At 40.8% G+C, this 22,226-nt stretch overlaps 1 protein-coding gene across 7 annotated transcripts in view; it reads right to left on the bottom strand.

Moving 5' to 3' along the window:
- Positions 1-22,226, bottom strand: part of ERC2 (ELKS/RAB6-interacting/CAST family member 2) — a 1,052,138-nt gene that overhangs the window by 222,446 nt on the left and 807,466 nt on the right. For all 7 annotated transcript variants that reach the window (XR_008381889.1, XM_053600429.1, XM_053600428.1 and 4 more), the window contains one exon: positions 4,664-4,811. Coding sequence is in view for 6 of the 7 variants with exons in the window: in XM_053600429.1 (XP_053456404.1) it covers positions 4,664-4,811 (148 nt within the window). In the remaining variant the exon portion in view is untranslated. The remainder of the gene's footprint in view (positions 1-4,663; positions 4,812-22,226) is intronic.

Genomic DNA, 22,226 nt, shown 5'->3' with positions numbered 1-22,226 from the left:
TCCAGCATGGCACTTGGTCTCACCAAGCTACTCATCTTGTTCTCCCCATAACCCTGGGAAGACTGGGTATCAAGGATTGATGTACTGGAAGTGGGTGTCTCTGATGACATCTGTGAGATGTGGGATCTTATCATGGCACACAGTGGTGCTTTAAGGAAGCAGTGTTCAGCTCAGCCAGGAGCAAAGTCTCTGTGCACCTATAGCTCTGGGGCCCAACTCTTCACTGCTAGGTGCTAAGATGGTGGATAAGTCATATAGTCTCTTAGAGCTTTGCTTTGATCAATTGAAAATGAGGATGGGGAAAAGGCACAATTGTAAAAGGGACTTTACCGAATAAATGCAATTAATGTAACCTGGTTTCTTGTACCCTCAATGAATCCCTAACCAAAAAAAAAAAAAAAATGAGGATGATGTTTTTCTCATTGGGGCTGCTGGCAACATGCCTGTTATAGATGAGTCCTCAGCAGCTGACCGAGAGCCTGGCACATAGTAGGCATGCAATAAGTCCGCTGACTGATTATGAGGAATAAGTGAGATACTATTGTAAACCTATGTATACATAAAAGCACTTGACATAGAGCCTAGTGTGTGGTAATCATGCATTCATCCACACAACGAATATTTACTGAGTGTCAACTACACGCCTGGCAAGGTGTAATAACTATTGGGGACATTGAAAGAGCTACTCATATCTAATCACCTAGGGTGGCATGGGCAGTGGAGTCACTTTTTGCATAGATAAGTTGAACTCACAAGGCATCCTGAAAAGGGTGGCATCTCTCATGAGCCAGTCTGTCTCACTACCTATGCAGGAAAGTGAGCAGGCCAGACCCAGGGCCTTTCTCTCCATTGAAAAAGCTCTGTTCTTCCACGTCAGCCACACAGGTCCAGACAATTGAGGTCTGGGACTCACCCTCCCAGGCCCACTGACATCTATGTGGGCTGCACCCACAGACCAAGACAATTCAATTGGTACTATGGGTGTCCAAAGTGAAGGCTGGGACGTAGGGGGTAGGGATCCTGACATGTCTGTTCACTGCTCCCCCACTGCTTGGATTTTAGGGGACAAGAAACAGGTAGGCTTAGGTGCCAAAACCAGTCTGCTCTTTCTGTTGCAACTCAATCATTGTTTTCTTAATGAGCTGTACGTCCCAGTTGTGGACAAAACAGCCACAATGAAATAAAAATTAAACTACCTTGGAGGACTGGCAGAAATAATATCAGTTAGTGGTAGTAGTAATGGTAGTAGTAACAGCAGCTCCCACGTATATAGACCTGGTAGGCACCCAGCGTGTGCAAAGCACTTTGTATACATTATATATACCTCACAGGGTCTTTAAATTAGGTTGTTAGTACAATTTACAGATAAGGAAACGGAGGCCCAAGGAGGTTTAGTATCTTTCTCATGGTCACCCAGGTAAGGGACAGAATCAAGATTCAACCTAAGTAGTTTGACCTTGGATGCCCTCTTTAAAATCCACTGATGATTGTTTGGCCCAGGGTCTTCTCCTGCATCCTGGTGTATCCCACTGTCAGGCCCTGGCAAGGTATCCAACCTTTCTGGACCTCTTGCTACTTCTCTGTAAGAGCATCAAACCCCCAGTCTTGCTGGGAGGTGATGAGTTAGTGTATGGAAAGCCCTTAGACCCAGGCCTAGAACATAATGAGAGCTCCAAAGTATTAGTAATTGTCATTTACTTGATGAAATAAACTAAACCCAAGAACTCCAGGCACAGCCTACTTGTTGTGGACGGCTGGAGAATATTCTTAAATGGATTTTTTTTTTTTTTGCATCTACTTCAGGTTCATGAAGAAAGGGAACCTCACAATTTCTGCTTGTTTCTCTGAATTCTACCTGAACATGGAGGACGTGCCGAGTCAGGCAGACTCTCCAAAGCCTGTGCCCTATCACTGACAAGCTGTGTGTCTTTGGACTGGTTATTCCACACTCTGAGTCTCCGTTATGATCCCCAGAAAAGGGGGATAGTTGGGCAGCCACTTGCAGGGCCGCTGTGAGGACTGCAGGACAACTGAGGGACACTGGATACACAACCTAGCACAAAGTAAGCAACCAACATGAGCAAATTGACCATTATTTTTGAGAATCATTATCATTTGCAATAAGGATATTTAAATTCACGTGACTCTTCTTGCTCTTGAGCTGGCAGAGTGTAAGGAAGGATTTCAGACCTGACTCACCAAGAAACAAATCTTCCTCCGTTGCTGCCTCTTTCTCCACAACAGCCCTTCAGATCCTGTCTTAGCCCAGGCTGGAGCCTAACTCTGCATGACTAGGGTTTCCCAAATGTGCCCCAGGATACCCAAAACCAAGCCTGTTGCAAAGAATGAAGGCTTTGTACAGCTTCCCAGGAGCAAATTGAAGGGCTACACTCAATCCTTACTGGAATCTAGGAGGGTATTTTCATGACGCTGGGAAAGAAAAAAAAGCAGCCTTAAAAATTTTCTTACCGGGATAAGTAAAGGGAGATATGAGGAACAAAATATCTAAGAGACAGAAAGGAAAAATAATCCACCGTGCCTGGTAGGAAGGCCGCTGGCAGCCTTGGCTTTGCAGCTTCATCAGGTCATTTCAGAAGACCTGACCTTGAAAGGTGGCCACTGAGGCTGAAATCACTGGCAAATCTATAATAAATGAAATTATATTGCAAATCATAATATGATGCTATCATCTAGCAGAGGTGTCCAACCTGTGGCCCACAGGCTGTATATGGATTATTTGAGGTCTGTTTTGCTTATCTATCATATCAGATACCACAAATATTGTATGCACACAAATCTTTTTGCTGCTAATCAACTTTTATTAGTGCTTGTATATTTAATGTGTGGCCCAAGACAGCTCTTCTTCCAATGGGGAAAAAAAAAAGGTTGGACACTACTGATGAGTCTCAGACATTATGGCCCCAGAGTACTAGAAATAATCAAAAGAGGTGAAGGTTAAGAGAGAAGGCAGTGCTTATGTACCCTCACCTCCCATGGTGTGGGGGGCGAGTGTCTTCTTAGCAGCTGACTGACCTGAGACTTTTGGATCATGTGTGCATCATAGCCGGACCCATGGTACTTGGCCGTAATATCTGGACTGTAGCCAGCATCACAAGTGCATGGTATATTCGAGCTGGGGGGATGTTTCTTAAGTCTATAAACCGGTGGGAGAAAGCTATAATGGTTAGGTGCAGGAGGGGAGGGCATAGGGAAGGAATGAAGGAAAAGCAAAGAAGGAGCCTCATCTTAGCTTTCTGTGGCCAAGTGGCTGGAAAACCCAGTGTAGAAGATGCCCAGCCCCAAGCAAAGAGCTCAGATGTAAATGGTTCTCATCCCTTAGGGCCAGAACATACTGCTCTGTGGATTGACTCCAACATCTAGCAGTGACTAGGAGCCTTCCCCTGCAAGAAGAGGGTGCCCAGATGTGGCAGTGGTCTCTCTTCCTTTTTATCTCTCTGAGCAAGACAGCCCCATGATAAATGCACTCTGTTTTAGGACCAACAGAAGAAACTGTTGGGCCCACAGTAAGGGGAAGATGGTATTCCTTCAGGCTTCCTTCCACTCACCCTGGGCACTCTGCTTAGCACAGATGCCCTGGCAGGCAGACAGCCAATCGGAGGGGCTGAGGCAATGTGGACATAGGAAGAGAGTTTCCAATCTCCTTGTGGCCCTATCTAAGATGTAGCTGTCCTCCTGTGAGGCAGTAGGCTCACAACTTTGACTTGAGTAGGCTTTATGATGAATTAGAATGTCAGTGGGTCACTTTAACCATTGCCTGAAAAGCTCCAAGTTATATACAGAGAGAAATAACATCAGAAGATTCCAGGGATGATTGTGCAATATGCTTCAAGTGCAATTATTTCCATTTAAACCGCTTTCCAGAAAGCAAAGAACATAGAACTGTGCCCCTCCTTCTAGAGAAGGAAAACACAGGGTAATGGGGCAAATAGATGATCAAAAAAAAATTAGACTGAATGATGGTGAGGAGATCTTCAAGCGTAGCCTGCAGTGCTAGGGCTGAGAGATGCTCCTTGTCTGAAAGGTCCTGAAGGAAACAGTTGAAGAAGGAAAGTTGGAAGTATACAGAGAAAGGAACCTAAATAACTCAGTGGGGGGGGGGAGTTATTTATGGGGCCAGAAAATGAGCAAGACAGAGGGTAACACTGCGGTTCTCAACCTGTGGGTCACGACCCAAGGAACGGTATTAAAGGGTCGTGGTATTAGGAAGGTTGAGAACCACTGGGGTATTAGGTCCCACAAAAAAGAATGTAATTCTGTGCCCAGAATGTAATTAGGAGTTTCTAGAATTTAATCAGAAATCAAACAAAGTCCTCTGAAAGGAGTTTCTAGAATTTAATCAGAAATCAAACAAAGTCCTCTGAAAGGAAGAGACCTGAGAGCTACTTCTGGGCAGATGAAGCTAATACAAAAGAAAGGGAAACACTGCTGGTTGCAAACCACACCAGCCCAGCCATGCGCACATCAACACCGAAAAAGCAGCAAAATGGTGTTCTGGCAACAACTCACATCATTTTTCTCCTACCTGGTTTTAGACCCTTGAGCCTGCAGGATGGATATGGGAAAATAAAAGGTGGCTAAAACTCAGAGAAAGCACCCAAGGCCCCAAACCCAGCAAAACACACCTTTCTTGCAGGAGGCCCACCTGCTGCTTTAACTGATGCACCAGCCGGTCTTTTTCCCGCTTGAGGGCCATAACTTCTTCCTGTGTCTTTTTCTTCTTGGAGGCAGACAATTCCAGCAAGGCAATGTTTGCGTCTTTTTCACTGATGGCCGCAAGTAGAGCTTCCTGTCTGGTAAAATAAAGATTATTGTGATCATTTTTACAAAGCAGGGAAAAACGTCAATTGGCATTTATAGTTGAAATGAGCCACAGATGGGCATATGGTTTCAGTGGGAAGGAATTGTGGATGATGCTTAAAACAAACTACACCGGTGCCTCTCAGGATGGATAGTCATTTGGGTGAGAAGCCCTGAGACCCGCACACCATGTTCTCCATGAGAGGCATCTTCCAGGGGCTTCACAGATACACATTAGATGTATATTAGAAACGGGAGGGAATCAATCTGAGCATTTATTGCTAAGACACTTTCATCCAGCCAGCCAGAATGTCTTAGTCTGTTTTATAAAGAAAAGTAGTATATTGGGTTTGAGGTTCTGGAGACTGGGAGTCCAAAGGCCTGGTGTTAAATTCTAGTAAGGGCTTCTATACTGAGTCATAAGATTGTGGAAAAGTAGAAGGACAAGCAAGCGAATATGAAGGAGAGATAAAGAGTGAAATGAGCTTGCTTTTATCACAACCTGCTCTCTTAAGAACTAACACGCTTCTGAGATAAGGGCATTAATCCATCCATGTGGGCTGCACTCTCATGACCTGATAACTTCTTTAAGTCCCCACTTTTAATACTGTTACATTGGCAATTCAGTTTCCAACACATGAACTTTTGGGGGATACATTCAACCCACTGCACCAAGTTAGGTTCTAGGGTGATATGCCAAGGCAGCCTAACAAGCCCGGACAGCAATTTCAACATGAAGTGTTATTTTTTCATACAAGGTTTTCTTTGAAAGGCAGACAGAGATATTTACTCCTCTATTTTTAATTCTTTTAGTGATGCTCCCTTGCTATTCCACAAAAAAACCATTCCTTCCCCAACCTTCCTTAACTCAGTGATGATATAACCTCCACTAAGTAGCTCAGACCCATCAGACTAGAAGCTATCCTCGAGTCCTGTCCTTCCCATTGACCACCTCGGTAGGTTTTCCTAGAAGTACACCCTTCTCTAAACTCATGCTAGCAAAACTTTTCTCAACTGTCAGCATCACTTAGGGAGATTACTTCAGAAGCTTACTCATCGGTCTCCCTGGTAAAAACAACAAAGTCATCTTTAAAAACCATGCGAAGCATGGTGGCTCGTGGCTTCTTTCATAGCTGGGTGTCACGGTGGGGGCGTGTAGTCCCGGCTACTTGGGAGGCTGAGGCAGGGGGATCTGTTGCGCCCAGGAGATTGAGGTTGCTGTGAGCTAAGCTGATGACATGGGCACTCTAGCCTGGGGCAACGGAATGAGACTGTCTCCATTAAATAAATAAATAAATCCTTATAAACCCAGATTCTACCATTCTGCTGCGTGAAAAATCCATATCCCTTGCATCCCTCATCTGACTTGAGATCTTTGTTGGTGACTGTGACACGTTATATCAACTGGCCCTGACCATGTCATCTTTCCCTTTCTCCTTCCGCACTCGCTGGGCTCCAGCACATTTTGTTCCAGGTTTCTTTTCTAGTCCTGGAAAATGTTTCTCTTGTTCTTGCCTCCCAGTCTTTCTCCTGCCCCTGCCTCACTCAGCTCCTTGTCCTCTACATCTCAGCCCACAGGCATCCTCCTCTGCAGAGAGGCCCCCTCCAGCTGCGCCCTCTGGCAGCGCCTTCCTGGCCCTCCCCTCCTCCTTGTGTCCAGCTCAGTGGCCTCTCACACCACACTGCTTCATCTTCTTCACAGCACTTCTCACCATTTGAAATAATCTTAGGTATTTTTATTCTTTGTTTGTTTTCTGGACTTGACTCTTCATAAAATTGGTCGATCTCCATCTATCCTGTGCACGACCAATTTTCAAGCTTCTAGATCTCTGAGCATATAGTAGGTACTTGAAAATGTTAGTCCAGGAATAGATAGGTCTACGTTTTACAAACTTTAGAAACCTCTTCCTTTCATTAAAAGAAAAAATTAGAATGCTTTGCCTCCTGCTTAATCTAGGATCACTGTTTACTCAGAAGAGTTTTTAAATTGTCTCCCGCCATCTTTGCAGCCTTTGTGGCCACATCTGTCACAAATGTTAACCTGGAATTTTCCAGGATGATTTTTGACTAGAAAGTGACTCTCCCAGATGTGTTTCATTGAGTCCTTATTTTCATAAGAAAGTCTTGTCCTCACCATTGGTGTCACTTCTGAAACATTGTAGATACTTAGGAAGACTCCACAGCCCCATAGACGCCTCTGCATTGAGTACTTCTTCAAGTTCCACCACTAAAACCCAGTTGTGAGCCTGGTTTGCTTTTTTTAATTCCTTGGAACCCTTGAGATATTTGAACAAGGTGGCCAGTCTTTGGATCTCAGATTGTTTTCCTTCTCACTGCAGGGATTTATATAGACTTTTCCAGGCCCTGCTAATGTCAGGCAGTAGGAGCTTCTGTCTGAGGCTCACACAGATGTGTGAGCAGCAGAACATGTCAGGATTTATCTCCACTTTCCAGAAGAAAACCAGTACAGGCCAGACTACCAGCAGCAGCATTAATATACAGCTTCACAGAGCCTGTTTCCTTCTGGATAACATCTTGAGACAATAGACATGCTTGCTGCTCATAGCCAGTGTGCATTTATACAGAAGACCAAGCTGAAGAAGTTGTATGGACTTTCGATTAGGCAGAGCCCATTTGCTATCTACACCAAACTTAGCTGCAACACACAAGGTGACTGCATTAGTTTACCTCCCCCTATTCCAGGTGGTAACATCTAAGTGAAACTTTTTTAATTGAAGCAACCAAAAAGACTAATATTAGGAAAATTGGGGATTGGAGGTAAATTGTGCTACATTGCCAGGATCGACTCTTCATAGCTATATCCAGCCATTTAACATACAGATAAAAATTCTTAATAGCATGAGAAAACTTTTATGTCTGTTGAGAAACACTTGTCCATGAATCATACAACATGAATTGTATGTTCCCATACAATTTACAAGTAAAAGCACTGTCTGTCTTTTCTGACAATCCTTTAAGGATGTTTATGTAATGAAAACCTTGAAAGACAGAGATAGTGCCTCCCTTTGAATCAAAGGGTAGATAGGCTTACTGTCCTGTATAATAGCATCTTTTTCCAGAGCAAAGGGCAAGCACATTACTGTTACTGTCCATTGTAAAATACTCAGGTTCCCAAGCTCAAGGTTGTTCTTCTGTAATGCAATCAACTGCATATTCATGTTCATCTGGTCCATGTGCCTGGCCTCCATAGGACTTGGAGTAAGGAGAACGGACACAAGTGGACTAATGATGCTCTCTGTACTGTGAGCAGTAAAGTCCTTTGTCTCTGGCCCAGAAGTCTCTTGTCATCTCCTGCATCCATGAAACTGAAGCCCGCTAACCTATTCACTAACAATAAGGAAAATCTCAATACTTCACAGTTCTGACATGCAATATACATGTGTCCACAAAGATCCCTAAGACATAAAGCTATGTTCACAGGAAAAAAGTGGAAGAAAGCACATCAAAATGCTAATCATCACCATTTCACAGCAGAAGGATGAATGGGGTTATTTTTACTTTTTTTCTTTTTTGCTTACACTTTTCTGCATCATACCCTCAAAATATTGTAAGCATAAACATTAAAAAATTCTGAGACTTCGGTCACCACATAAACAGTAGGTACATGCCTCAAAAGTTTAGCAGATGTGAAATTCACTCATTTTCTCACTCAGGTTATTGATGCTCTGTTTATCCTCTCATTCTTTATGTGCAGATAGATGTAAACAAATATATTTTCACACACACACACACACACACACACTGAGATTATCTGATATAATGTACATCATCTCCCACTTGGAAAACTGTAGTACTCCCCTAACTAGACTCCCCATCTACTTCAACCCATTTTCCTCTTCCAGGTCAAATTTTGTTATTATATAGCTTTATTTTCTTTAAATTTTACTGAGTTAAAGTATATAATTCACTATCATTATCATTTTTTCAGAGCACAGATCATTAATAATAAATACATTCATATTCTTTTTCTACCTGTCAAAAGTCATCACTGACCCTCAAATTGATCATGCTAAATTTCTTTCCCACTATGATGTTATAATTTAGGTATTTATTTTTATTGTTAAATCATAGCTGTGTACATTGGTGCAATCAAGGGGTACAATGTGCGGGTTTCATATACAATCTGAAATATTCTCATCAAACTGTTCAACGTAGCCTTCATGGCATTTTCTTAGTTATTGTATGTAGACATTTGTATTCTGCATTTAGTAAGTTTCGCCTGTACCCATTCTAAGATGCACCGTAGATGTGGCCCCACCCATTACTCTCCCTCCACCCTAACCTCCCTCCTCCCTTCCCCTTCCTTGGCCCTTTCCCCATAGTCTTGTGCTATAGTTGGGTTATAGCCTTCATGTGAAAGCTATCATTTAGCTTCAAAGTAGGGCTGAGTACATTGGATACTTTTTCTTCCATTCTTGAGATACTTTGCTAAGAAGAATATGTTCCAGCTCCATCCACATAAACATGAAAGAGGTAAAGTCTCCATCTTTCTTTAAGGCTGCATAGTATTCCATGGTATAGGTTTTTAAGTTTTAACACTTACTTTTCCTCTTAGAAAACCTAAATTAATTTCCAATTCTCACCTTACTGTCAAAGAAAAGCACGTATCAACTTTTAATTCTCTACCAATCTTATTACAAAATATAGGTCCCAATAAAATTATCCTTAATTATTAAACTTTAAAATACGTTAAAAATCATTTTCACTAAAGCCATTTATCAACATTAATATCCATGTGAAATAATGTTTTCTTGTTGCAAATTTTGCTTTGTTTTACTTTTGGCTAACAAATCTCTTTTATAGATACTGGCATTATACAATCATAGAACTCTAAATAAAATTAGTGTAACAAAGGTTATATATATTTGGAAACTCTCATGTAAATATTGGCTGTACACTAATGATGATTTCCCCTAAAATACTTTGATTGCAATCTACATTTCATAATCTAGTCTATTTAAATCAAATAGTAATTAGTAAAAGACAAAAACACAATATAAAGCTAGAGAAATATGAATATCTCATATTTAAAGTTTTGGAAGGGCATTCTGAATATGCTAAGGCTGTATCTGGCCATTGCCTTTTGTACAGAGATGCCAGGAAAAGTAAAAGCCTTCATTCTAGACTGGCAGAAACAATGAATGTTTTTTCTTTGTTTGTTTGTTTAGGAAGAAGCTTTACAAAATGAACTAAAATAACTATTCAACTGATACATTTTAGCTAATATAGACTGAGAATCCCAAATTAAAACATCCAAAATGCTCTCAAATACAAAATTTGGGGGGTACCAACATGATGTCCAAAGAAAATGCTCATTGGAGTATTTCAGATTTTGGATTTTCACATTTGGGATGTTCAGCTAGTATGATGCAAATATCCCAACATCAGAAAAAAAAAAATCCTAAATCTGTAACTTTTTTGTTTCTAAGCATTATTTTTTTAATTTTTATTTATTTTTTATTGTTAAATCATAGCTGTGTACATTAGTGCAATTGCCTGTACCCATTCTAAGATGCATCATAGATGTGGCCCCACCCATAACCCTCCCTCCACCAAAACCTCCCCGCTCCCTTCCCCTTCCTTGGCCCTTTCCCCATAGTCTTGTGCTATAGTTGGGTTATAGTCTTCATGTGAAAGCTATAGTTTAGCTTCATAGTAGGGCTGAGTACATTGGATACTTTTTCTTCCATTCTTGAGATACTTTGCTAAGAAGAATATGTTCCAGCTCCATCCATATAAACATGAAAGAGGTAAAGTCTCCATCTTTCTTTAAGGCTGCATAGTGTTCCATGGTATACATGTACCACAATTTGCTAGTCCCTTTGTGGGTCGACGGGCACTTGGGCTTCTTCCATAACTTAGCAATTATGAATTGGGCTCCAATAAACATTTTGGTACAGATGTCTTTGTTATATTGTGACTTTTGGTCTTCTGGGTATAAACCTAGTAAAGGAATTATAGGATCGAATGGCAGGTCTATTTTTAGGTCTCTAAGTATTCTCCAAACATCCTTGCAGAAGGAACATATTAGTGGGCATTCCCACCAGCAGTGTAGAAGTGTGCCCTTTCCTCCACAGCCAAGGAATACTCGATCTGTAACTTAAATCATGGTGAGTGAATTCTGTGCAGTCAGGGGTTTTCATTATCCCTGCTTTTGAGGATGGGGACTACTGAACATAATTTTATAAAGATTAACTTCATTTTGCCAGCCCTACACCAGAATCTATACTTTTATAATTCCCACGAGCCAAATTGCTAATACAGTGACATAAAACACCCAGAAGCCTGTTTTGAGAAAACACCTAATATTGGGATAAATTAGGAAGCTTAAATTAAATATGTCTTAATTTTTCTCTTGTGGAGAACTTTGGTTCAGCCATTCAAAACTCTGGGAAAACTCTACCATGAAGCTAATTTATAGCTTTCACATGAAGGCTATAACCCAACTATAGTATAAGAATATGGGGAAAGGGCCAAGGGAGGGAAGGGCAGGGTGGGGGTGGGGGTGGAGGGAGGGTAATTTGTGGGGCCACACCTATGGTGCATCTTAGAATGGGTACAGGCGAAACTTACTAAATACAGAATTCAAATGTCTTCATACAATAACTAAGAAAATGCCATGAAGGCTATGTTAAACAGTTTGATGAAAATATTTCAGATTGTATATGAAACCAGCACATTGTACCCCTTGACTGCACTAATGTACACAACTATGATTTAATAATTAAAAAATAAATAAAATAATTAAAAAAAACAAAACTCTGGGAAAACTGAAATATTTCTGCAGTTCTGATGCAACATTTTTTTTAAAGATCAAGCATACAAAGCATGCCAGTGCCACACACACTTAGATATAAATTAGAAAAACAATGAAAACATTCTTATTATCTTCGCAATAAATGTCTCACCTTCCGGATTCAATGCAAAATTTTACATTGCTTCATAAATTGTTACTGTCCCATCAAACTGGAGAAAGTACCCATAAGCCTAAAATCACAGCAGCATTCATCTATCCGTTTTGCTTATTCACAGACAATGTGAAATGTATATATATACACCCATCCTTAGACACTGAGTGGGGTTAAGTATATACCTGAGGCTTGCAAAACTATCTTTAGAGAACAGCCGTACTCTGGTATACAATTACTAAGGTGATCTGTCTATGCCCCCAAAGGCAGCTTAAAATATGAAAAGGAAGCCCAAATATTCTAGGAAGGAAGATAAGATAATGCAAAGAGAAATAAATCTATAAGAGTCTGCTAAATGCCAAGCTGAGAAAGTGGCCCATAGACGGCATTTTATCAAAGCACAGCCTAAACAAACGTCAAGGGGAAAAATTTCCTTAACAAATATGGGCAACAACGGAGGAAAAAGGGGGGGGATTATGTGCCCTTTTATGCATTTAGTCGGGTTAACAATGGACAAAAATACGTGCAAGAACACATTTAATAACCCTAAGCTGTCATTCAGTTTGTAGGAGGTAGTCAAGATACAGCTAATAAAACACCAAAAAAATGGTTTTCCCCACCCTGAAAAAAAATCCTTCATGGAATAAAATAAAAGAGGATTGAAGGGCATCTCTGGCCAAGATAAATGTCTTCTTTGAGTGTCACCTGTGGCTTACCCTCCTCAAAAGAGCTCCAGGACCCTCTGATGGTAATACATTGCTACATCACAAATCACAGTCCATTTAAAAGGGAGCTTTGTAAACACTTGTATTTCACTCTCTGTTGCTGTCATTCCATGAATGATGATTTCATGTCCAACGAAGGACATAAAATTAATTTTAGGAGTTGAAAATGAGGCAGGGCAATTAGGAACTGTTCTACATTAAATTGGGGAAAAAAAACATTAACACTTTTTTCTTGTGGGTCCTTGTTTTAGTTAGCTGACCCATCTTTAGAAATGCAATTACAAAAGCAGATGCTTAAAAAAATTCATTCCATTAAGAAATATCTGGATAATGACATGTAAGAGAGAACCTGTACTATGTATGGTGCTCTGTATAGGCCGTCGTGTTCTAATCATAGTGTGAGAAAAAAAAAATTCATTCAATCAACTTTTCCCAGTTAACTACTGTTTTCTTTCCCTTATGACCCTGAATCTTCAACCATAGTTCAGTAGGAGGTGACTTAAGACAGATGGTGACGAAAGATCCTGTTCAAAACAGCCTCTCTCTCACCCTTGGAGTGAGGGTTGAGTGGACGTTTGCTGTGATCGGCCCTGGAAATAGATGCCCATTTGCCTAAATTTGAAAAGCTATATTTGCAAATGGCGTCTTAGGAAAGAAAAGGTGTCTGATATCAATTAATATCAATGCTGCCCACCCGCAGAATGATGTATGGTATATGCAGAAGGGTCCACGCAGAATACCAAGGAGCTCATATGAGGTGGGGCTGTAGGATGAGATGCTTTTGAACAAGCACAGTTGCTTTTGAACAAGTCAGCAAGGACAAAGAACAGATTGGATTCGTAAAGGCCAGGCTTTGGCAGCCCGGACTCCTTAATGCAGTTTACTCTCCGTCACTCACCTAAAACTGACTTCAAAAAATAGTTTACTCCAATTACAGAGAATTTTCTCTTTGAAAATTAATAGCACACAACTGGAATTTCCTAACACAGGGTCCATGGAGTCTTGTGAAAGCTCTTTGCTATATGTACCAGCTTCTACCCTATTCCTGTTTAATACATCACCCAAGGAGGCAGCTGTCCCATCCATGGGTTCCTCCAAGTGCAGCTGGGCCAGGAAGCTCTCCGATGCTGGTATCGTGTGCATCAGGACACTAAGATGACAAATGTCAGCACCACGTGACATCCTGCTACAAGCAGGTGGTGGTGAGTTTGAAGCCAACTGATTTCCCACCTGGAAAAAGAGGTGATATACCAGGAAAAGCTATTGCCCCCCATCCTAAATTGCTCTCTCAAGTCCCTTCCCTTTAAAGAGTTCATAAAAAGACAACAAAGGATGAGAAGACTGTCCAGGTCTTGCCAGTGAACAGGTGGGTGGCATTACAGATTACTATGTGCCTGACACACACAAGCACACATACACACACACACAAAAAAAAAAAAAAAAAAAAAAGGAAAGAAAGAAAGAAAAAGGGTGGCACCTGTGGCTCAAAGGAGTAGGGCGCCGGCCCCATATGCAGGAGGTGGCGGGTTCAAACCCAGCCCCAGCCAAAAAAAGAAAGAAAAAAGAAAAGGAAAGGAAAAATTTCTTGTGAGCATCTTAACCTGTTATGATTTTCTTAAAAACTTACCCAAACAAAAAAAATATCATCCACTCCTCTAGAGAAGAGAGTCCCTAAATTTTGAGATCATGAGATCAAACAAATCTCAGGAACATCTTTTGTTCTGTAACCCTAGCAAAACTTAGATCTCCTCATAAGTTATCTAACAAGGATAATAGTAACTATCTATCTCTTAGATCTATAAGAATGAAATGTGAGAATGCATATGAAGATTTTGGTCAGTGCCTGGACATGACCTCACAATAAATGTTAGAGATTACTTAGTATTACATAACACAGACATTACCAACTTTCAAGATTTGAAAGTTTTGCATTATTTTCTACCAGGGTCCTCTTTGTATTAAATCTACGTAAACATGCTAGTGGGTCTCTTATTATCAAGGCAGACTTTCAGAGAAGTTTCTAAGATTGGTTTCTGTTAAGTTGTACATCTGACTTTCATGAGCTGACATCTGTTTCACAAACAAACTTAAAGGAGAAAACAGATCTTGAGTGTGGAGAAGAGTCTATTGACCCATGGAAGAGCTGCATCCCATGTGAGCAGGGGTGGGCTTAGTTAATAACTGTTCAATATCATTCCATCTAAACTGATAAGAAAAGCCACAAAGAAGTAGATAAGGCATGATTTCACACTGTAAGAGAAATTGAGAAATGGAGATGTGTTCTGAAAGGTAATCTTTTAAAAGTTAAGGTCAAGTGCAAAATCTAACCAATGTCAAACAACTTCGAAGCAAAAATTTCTTTCATTGAAAATAAATTTAAACAATTGGTAAATTTGAAAGGCAGGAAGTGTGAGTGAAATGAAGGCTTTTCCATGACTCAATACCCTGTGTTAGTGTGTAATGTTGGTCATTCTTGTTATTCCTGTTCAGCAATGAGAAGGCTTCTCTGTTGACCATTCAGCTCTGCCAAAGGATCTTTCTACGTGACATACACCAAACCAGAATCCGTGGAAGGCTATTGATGATTGATAATGAGAAAACCAAACCCATCTGGACTTCACTGTGAGACAGAGCTTTGCCTTGTGTCCACCTAAACTAAATCTATTTTCATGGGTGATCAGTTACTGTCAAGAGACTGTCTCGTCACATTAACTTCTGGGTTGAAAATGAGCAACTGCCTGAAAATAGGTCACCGATTTCAAGGGTTAGCCCCCCAGGGCATCTGATTAATTATTTTTTTCTTATTAGTAAGTGAGATGTATGTGTGTATAGGCATGTGTGTATGCATGTAAATTTCTCTAAAGACAATATATTTTAATTTTCTTTCTACTATATATTTAAGGCTACTAAGATTTATTACTCGGTCCTTGCTCAGAGCAGCAAATTGTCCTCCAACATCTTGAACTAGATATTTCCCTTCTTAATTTGAATATTTTGTGTCAAAACTCCTTTCATTTATGTTTACATGGAATAGAATATTCTCACAGGCTAAACTATAATGAAAAACAAAACGGATTGTCATGCCATTGCCACGAGAGGGATATGTGCAGAGGGGGCACATTCCAGAATGTTTTTAGCACAGCATTAAAAGAAAACTGAACTAAGGTTCTGTGGGGCATGGATCTTTGTAGAGAGAAATACATTAAAATGAGTTTGCTGGAGGTGGTTCCCTTGAGTTTCTACTCATAGGAAGGAAAAAGGTGGTGGTGCTTCTGATCTGGGGAAGCAGGCGCAGAGTGGAGAGTCTGAGTGTGCCATGGGTGGTGGCAGTAGGCAGATAAAGGGCAGGTTTCTGGGAGGGGCAGCGAGGTTTGATACCTTCTAGGGAGAAGGGCTATACAGACCCCCATCTTCTTCCTATCAAAGCTGCTGATCCCACGTCAATCAAAGCTATTAATTCTCCCTTGTCTGCTAAGGAATTAGACAGTGACTAAGGATAACTTAGAGGAGGAATTTTGTTGAGGTGGGAGACAGGAACCTGATGGCTTTTAAAACATCCTCAAAGACGCAATTCCTCATGTGTGTCTCAGCTACTGCCTTGAGAAGTCTGGATTTTAGGTCTGCCATCTCGTGGCCATTGCAATAAATACTGCCCCTTTCTACTTTTTTCCAAAGTAGTTACATCTCTGTAGTCTACAGTCTAAAAAGTTATCGGGAAGAGTGAAAAGTACTAAGCAACAGCAACAACATGCACCTTAGCCATGGGGGAAAGCCACGACACAGAGGTAGCCAGGACATTTCAGATCCTCACCCCCTTTCTGTCAATGTTTTTCATTCATTGATAAAAGTCAAGTTTCAAATGATCATTAATCAAATCATTAAATTATAACCCAATATAGGATTAGGTCTGCTGAGAAGTTGGTTAAGAGGTGATGGGCATGTTTTAGATGAAATTTTGTAAGAGTTCACTTAATGGAGAGAATTGCTTCTGAATGAATAAAAGTATCAGCATTCCTATACTTGCTAAGAAAACATCCAGAATAAACTGATTGTCAAGCCAAAAAAGGGTTTCATACCTGAAAACTGGGGGAAAATGCTTCTCTAGAAACAATGTCCAAATAAGTGAGATTAGAAATATATGTCTACATTGTGAGGGAAAGAAGTGAGACCAAATTTCATTCTGTGTTGGAGGGAAACAGCTAAAACACTGCCCTGAAATAACTGCACCTATCTAACGCGTACTCATGGACTACTTGTGGGATGTGTCAATGGGAGAGAAAGCAAATGTACACATGGCCATTTTCCTTGCGATGCTTCACCAACATATCATAGGCTTTAAAGTAAAAGGAGGTACAAGAGCATATTTAAAGACAAGAATTAACTTCAGAGCCCCAATTATGGAAGTACAGAACTACAGAACTAGGCATCTACCTACGTAAACCTAAAGGATTGTGTAACTAAGCAACTGGTTCAAAAGACAAAGGGAACACTTCTACACTGCTGGTGGAAATGCAAATTAATACATTCCTTTTGGAAAGATGTTTGGAGAACCCTTAGAGATCTAAAAATAGATTTGCCGGAATCAGAAAAAACCACGGATAGCCAAGACATTACTCAGAAATAAAAACAAAGCAGGAGGAATCACGCTACCAAATCTCAGACTATACTACAAATCGATAGTGATCAAAACAGCATGGTATTGGCACAAAAATAGAGAAGTAGATATCTGGAACAGAATAGAGAATCAAGAGATAAATCCATTATCTCTTGATTACCGTTATTTAATTTTTGACAAGCCAATTAAAAACCTTCAGTGGGGAAAAGATTCCCTGTTTAACAAATGGTGCTGGGTGAACTGGCTGGCAACCTGCAGAAGACTAAAACTGGACCCACACCTTTCACCATTAACTAAGATAGACTCTCACTGGATCAAAGATTTAAACTTAAGACATGACACTATAAAAATACTAAAGGAGAGTGCAGGGGAAACCCTTGAAGAAATCGGTCTGGGTGAGTATTTTATGAGGAGGTCCCCCCGGGCAATTGAAGCAGCTTCAAAAATACACTACTGGGACTTGATCAAACTAAAAAGCTTCTGCACAGCGAAGAACACAGTAAGTAAAGCAAGCAAACAGCCCTTGGAATGGGAGAAGATATTTGCAGGTTATGTCTCTGACAAAGGTTTAATAACCAGAATCCACAGAGAACTCAAATGCATTAGCAAGAAAAGAACAAGGGATCCCATCGCAGGCTGGGCAAAGGACTTGAAAAGAAACTTCTCTGAAGAAGACAGGTGCATGGCCTTCAGACATATGAAGAAATGCTCATCATCTTTAATCATCAGAGAAATGGAAATCAAAACTACTTTGAGATATCATCTAACTCCAGTGAGACTAGCCTATATCACAAAATCCCAAGACCAGAGATGTTGGCGTGGATGCGGAGAAAAGGGAACACTTTTGCACTGCTGGTGGCAATGCAAATTATTACATTCATTTTGGAAAGATATATGGAGAACACTTAGAGATTTAAGAATAGAACTGCCATTCAATCCTGTATTCCTCTACTGGGCATATACCCAGAAGACCAAAAATCACATCATAACAAAGATATTTGTACCAGAATGTTTATTGCAGCCCAATTCATAATTGCTAAGTCATGGAAAAAGCCCAAGTGCCCATCGATCCACGAATGGATTAATAAATTGTGGTATATGTACACCATGGAATATTATGCAGCCTTAAAGAAAGATGGAGACTTTACCTCTTTTATGTTTACATGGATGGAACTGGAAAATATTCTTTTTTTTTTTATTTTTTTTGCAAGTTCCTCCTTAGAAGGAAAATATTCTTCCTAGTAAAGTATCTCAAGAATGGAAAAAAAAGGTACCCAATGTACTCACCCCTACTATGAAACTAATTTAGGGTTTTCACATGAAAGCTATAACCCAGTTACAACCTAAGAATAGGGGGAAGGGGGAAAAGGAGGGGAGGGAGGGGGGTTGTGAGTAGAGGGAGGGGGAATGTGGGTAGAGGGATGGGGACCGGTGGGATCACACCTGCGGTGCATCTTACAAGGATATATGTGAAACTTAGTAAATGTAGAATGTAAGTGTCTTAGCCCAATAACTGAAAAACGCCAGGAAGGCTATGTCAACCAGGGTGATGAAAATGTGTCAAAAGGTTTATGAAGCTAATGTGTGATGCCCCATGATCATATCAATGTACACAGCTATGATTTAATACAAAAAAATAGATCTGCCATTCAATCTTATAATTCCTCTACTAGGTATTATAGTAGAGGAATTATATAGTATAGAGGAATTATTATATTAGAGGAATTATTATAGTAGAGGAATTATTATACTTTTCCTCTACTAGGTATAATTCCTCTTCTGGTATACCCAGAAGACCAAAAATCACATTATAACAAAGATATCTGTACCAGAATGTTTATTACAGCCCAATTCATAATTGCTAAGTCATGGAAAAAGCCCAAGTGACCATCGATCCACGAATGGATTAATAAATTGTGGTATATGTACACCATGGAATATTATGCAGCCTTAAAGAAAGTTGGAGACTTTACCTCTTTCATGTTTACATGGATGGAGCTGGAATATATTCTTCTTAGTAAAGTATCTCAAGAATGGAAGAAAAAGTATCCAATGTACTCAGCCCTACTATGAAACTAATTTATGGCTTTCATATGAAAGCTATAACACAGTTATAACCTAAGAATATGGGGAAGGGGGAGAGGGAGGGGAGGAAGGGGGGAGAATGGGCCGAGGGAGGGTGATTGGTGGGATTACACCTGCGGTGCATCTTACAAGAGTACATGCGAAACTTAGTAAATGTAGACTATAAATGTCTTAACACAATAACTAAGAAAATACCAGGAAGGCTATGTTAACCAGTGTGATGAAAATATGTCAAATGGTCTATAAAACCAGTGTATGGTGCCCCATGATGGCATTAAAGTACAGAGCTATGATTTAATAATAAAAAAAAATGACAAGCAAGACTCAGCTAGTGAATCTAGAAATAACAATAAGTTATACTGGTTAGTCACTTGAAATTTCTGACTTCATGAACACACCATGTGTGACTCTACCAGGGTGTTCCTTCTCAGAGGGAGAGGGAATGCTAAACCAGACAGCAGATACAGAATGAGTCTGGTAAACTACCTGAACACCCTCCACATCTGGAAAGAATCATGAGGGAATCAGCCCAAGACACAATGGTAGGGAAAAGCGGGCTCAGGTTTATAGTATGGGTGGCCTTGTGGCTCATGGAAGTGAAATTTCCACCCCGGGAGGAGTGATCACTAGAAATGGAAACATTTCTGATGTAAAATTCTGAAGTCCAACTGCAAGCAACCGAAGCAAAGGTGTTCCTCTGGGGCGACTGCTTATCTGCCACACAGGCAAGAATAGAGCAGCCAAATGATCAGAGCAAGTTCTTCAATTCCTTAAACTCATTCAACACATCCTCACTGAGCATCACTGTGCACCAGGCACCAGGGGTGAGTGGACAAACATGACACCCTCCTTGCCTCCGTGGAACGTTTCACAACAGCAGACCTCAGAGCCCCTCCATAAGCCATGAGATAGGTGGGCTCTGCAGTGATGTCACTAAATTCAAAGAAACCCCCTTCTATTACTATCAGATGCCAAGTTGTCATCAATACTGTGCGAAGATGATATCCGTGAATCCTGTTTTCCTATTCCAAAGACTGGGCATAAGAACCAAATTGGCATTTCTGCCCACATGAATCAGACACTGGGAAAACGGAGTCAAAAGCTCCCTCCTACTCTATCCTCTTCATTCTGAATGTCCAGTACAATCCAGTTGCAGTCAGAAGCTGAAGACAAACAGAAATACAACATCTCATTTTCATGGCTTATAGGCTAAATGATATGAAGTCTGCTCTTTCATGGGTCAGCAACAATTGAAAGTAAGCAATTTCAGGAGGTGGAGCAAGATGGCGGCTGAGTAACAGCTTCCTTGCATCTGGGCACCGTGAGTCTGGGGAGATAGGACTCCAGGCATCTCTGGCTGGTGGGATCTGCCTATCATCACCCCTGTGAGGATACAGGGAGTCAGTGAGAGACTTCTGGACCGCAAGAGGAGGACTAAAACAGTGGAAAACGGCAAGTGGTCATGTGTGTTCAATCCATCTAAACCCGCCCGCAACTGTAAGTTCAGTAGCAGCAAGACTGCAAACAGGAAAGGCCTTACCTGTGAACTGTTTTGGTGTCTTTTGACTTGGCACTCAGTGGAACTGCCTTGGGGAGAGCCTGAGCGGTAGTGCGGAGAACTTTGGCTGTTGTCTAGGGCCCCAGTCTGAGCCGCTGAGCCAGACGGAGCTAATAGTGTTTGGCTCTGGGTCACAGGGAGCCATTGTGAGTGATCTGCCCCGGCAAGCTCCGCCCTCAGGGTCACAGAGCTAGAATCGGGTGGGAGCTGGTAACCCAGCGACCAAGTAGCCTAAGGGTGGTGTCTGAGCCGCCTTGCAGCCCGAACTCTCAGGGGCAGAGTGAGACCGGTTTTGGCACACTGAGTAAGTGGATAGCCACTTCAGCAGTGATTCCTGCGAGAAAGCTGGGAAAGCTTCTGCTCAGCAAGTTTACAAGTTCAAAGTGCCTTTTAAGTGGGCTGAAGAGAGATTTAGGGTGTCTACCTGCTGGGGTTTGAGAAATCAGCAGCCTCCAGTCTTATCAGAACTGTGGTTAACATCTCATACCCCAGAAGACCACGTGTTGCCCAGACAATATTCAAAAACATATAAACACTGCTTTGTTTTTGGTTGTGTTTTTTTTTTTTGGTTTGGTTGGGTTTTTTTATTTATTTTGATGTTGTTGATGTTGTTTTGTTTTTTAATTTCAACCTTTTCCATAGAGATCCTTTTTCTTTCTCAATTTTTCTAGTTTAATTATAATTTCCCATAGCTGCCTTTTTCAATAACTAGAACTTCATTTTTGCTAGTGTTTCTACCGCTATTATTTGGGTTTTCACCCAATTTTATCCTGTAAAGTTTTCTGTTTGCTTGTTTTGGTTTGATTTATAGCATTTTTGTCTTTCCTCTCTACTTGGTGGAGGTGTGGTACTGTGTCTGATCAGGTTAGCAAAGAGCTGCTGACCTCAGGGAACCACCCAACTGGGCACCCCCAGAAGGTGGGTTTTTTTTAAGGTTGTGTCAAAGTACCCTACTGTACACCTATATTGCCCTGTCTCCCTCTTTCTGTGCCTCTCTTCTTTTTGTCAATATTCCTTTTACCACCCCCTCTCCTTTCTCTATTTTTCTTTTTTTTTTCTTATCACCCGGTCCTCCTTTCTTTCATCTCTTCTTTGCTCTTCATCCTTCTCACCCTTCTGGTCCTGAAACCCTTAGTCCACAGGCACAAGAACTTCAAGAGCAAGAGGAAGTGAAAGGAAAATTAGGGCAAGGAAACAGATAAAAGAAATCACTCATGAGGAAGAATCAGCAGAAAACTCCAGGCAACATGAAGAACCAGTCAAGAACAACCCCGCCAAGGGACCATGAGGTAGCTACTGCAGATGATTCCATCTATAAAGAAATGTTAGGAATGACAGAAAAGGAATTTGGAATACACATGTTGAAAACAATGAAAGAAATGATGGAAACAATGAAGGAAACTGCTAATAAAGTAGAAAATAACTAAAAGGAAATCCAAAAACAGAATCAAATAAGAGATGAATGATATGAAGAATATAAAAAGGATATAGCAGAG

This window comes from Nycticebus coucang, chromosome 8, assembly GCF_027406575.1.
Source record: "Nycticebus coucang isolate mNycCou1 chromosome 8, mNycCou1.pri, whole genome shotgun sequence".
NCBI lineage: Eukaryota > Metazoa > Chordata > Mammalia > Primates > Lorisidae > Nycticebus > Nycticebus coucang.
The sequence above is the reverse complement of the archived record's forward strand: the minus strand, read 5'-3'. Positions and strand labels throughout refer to the sequence as shown.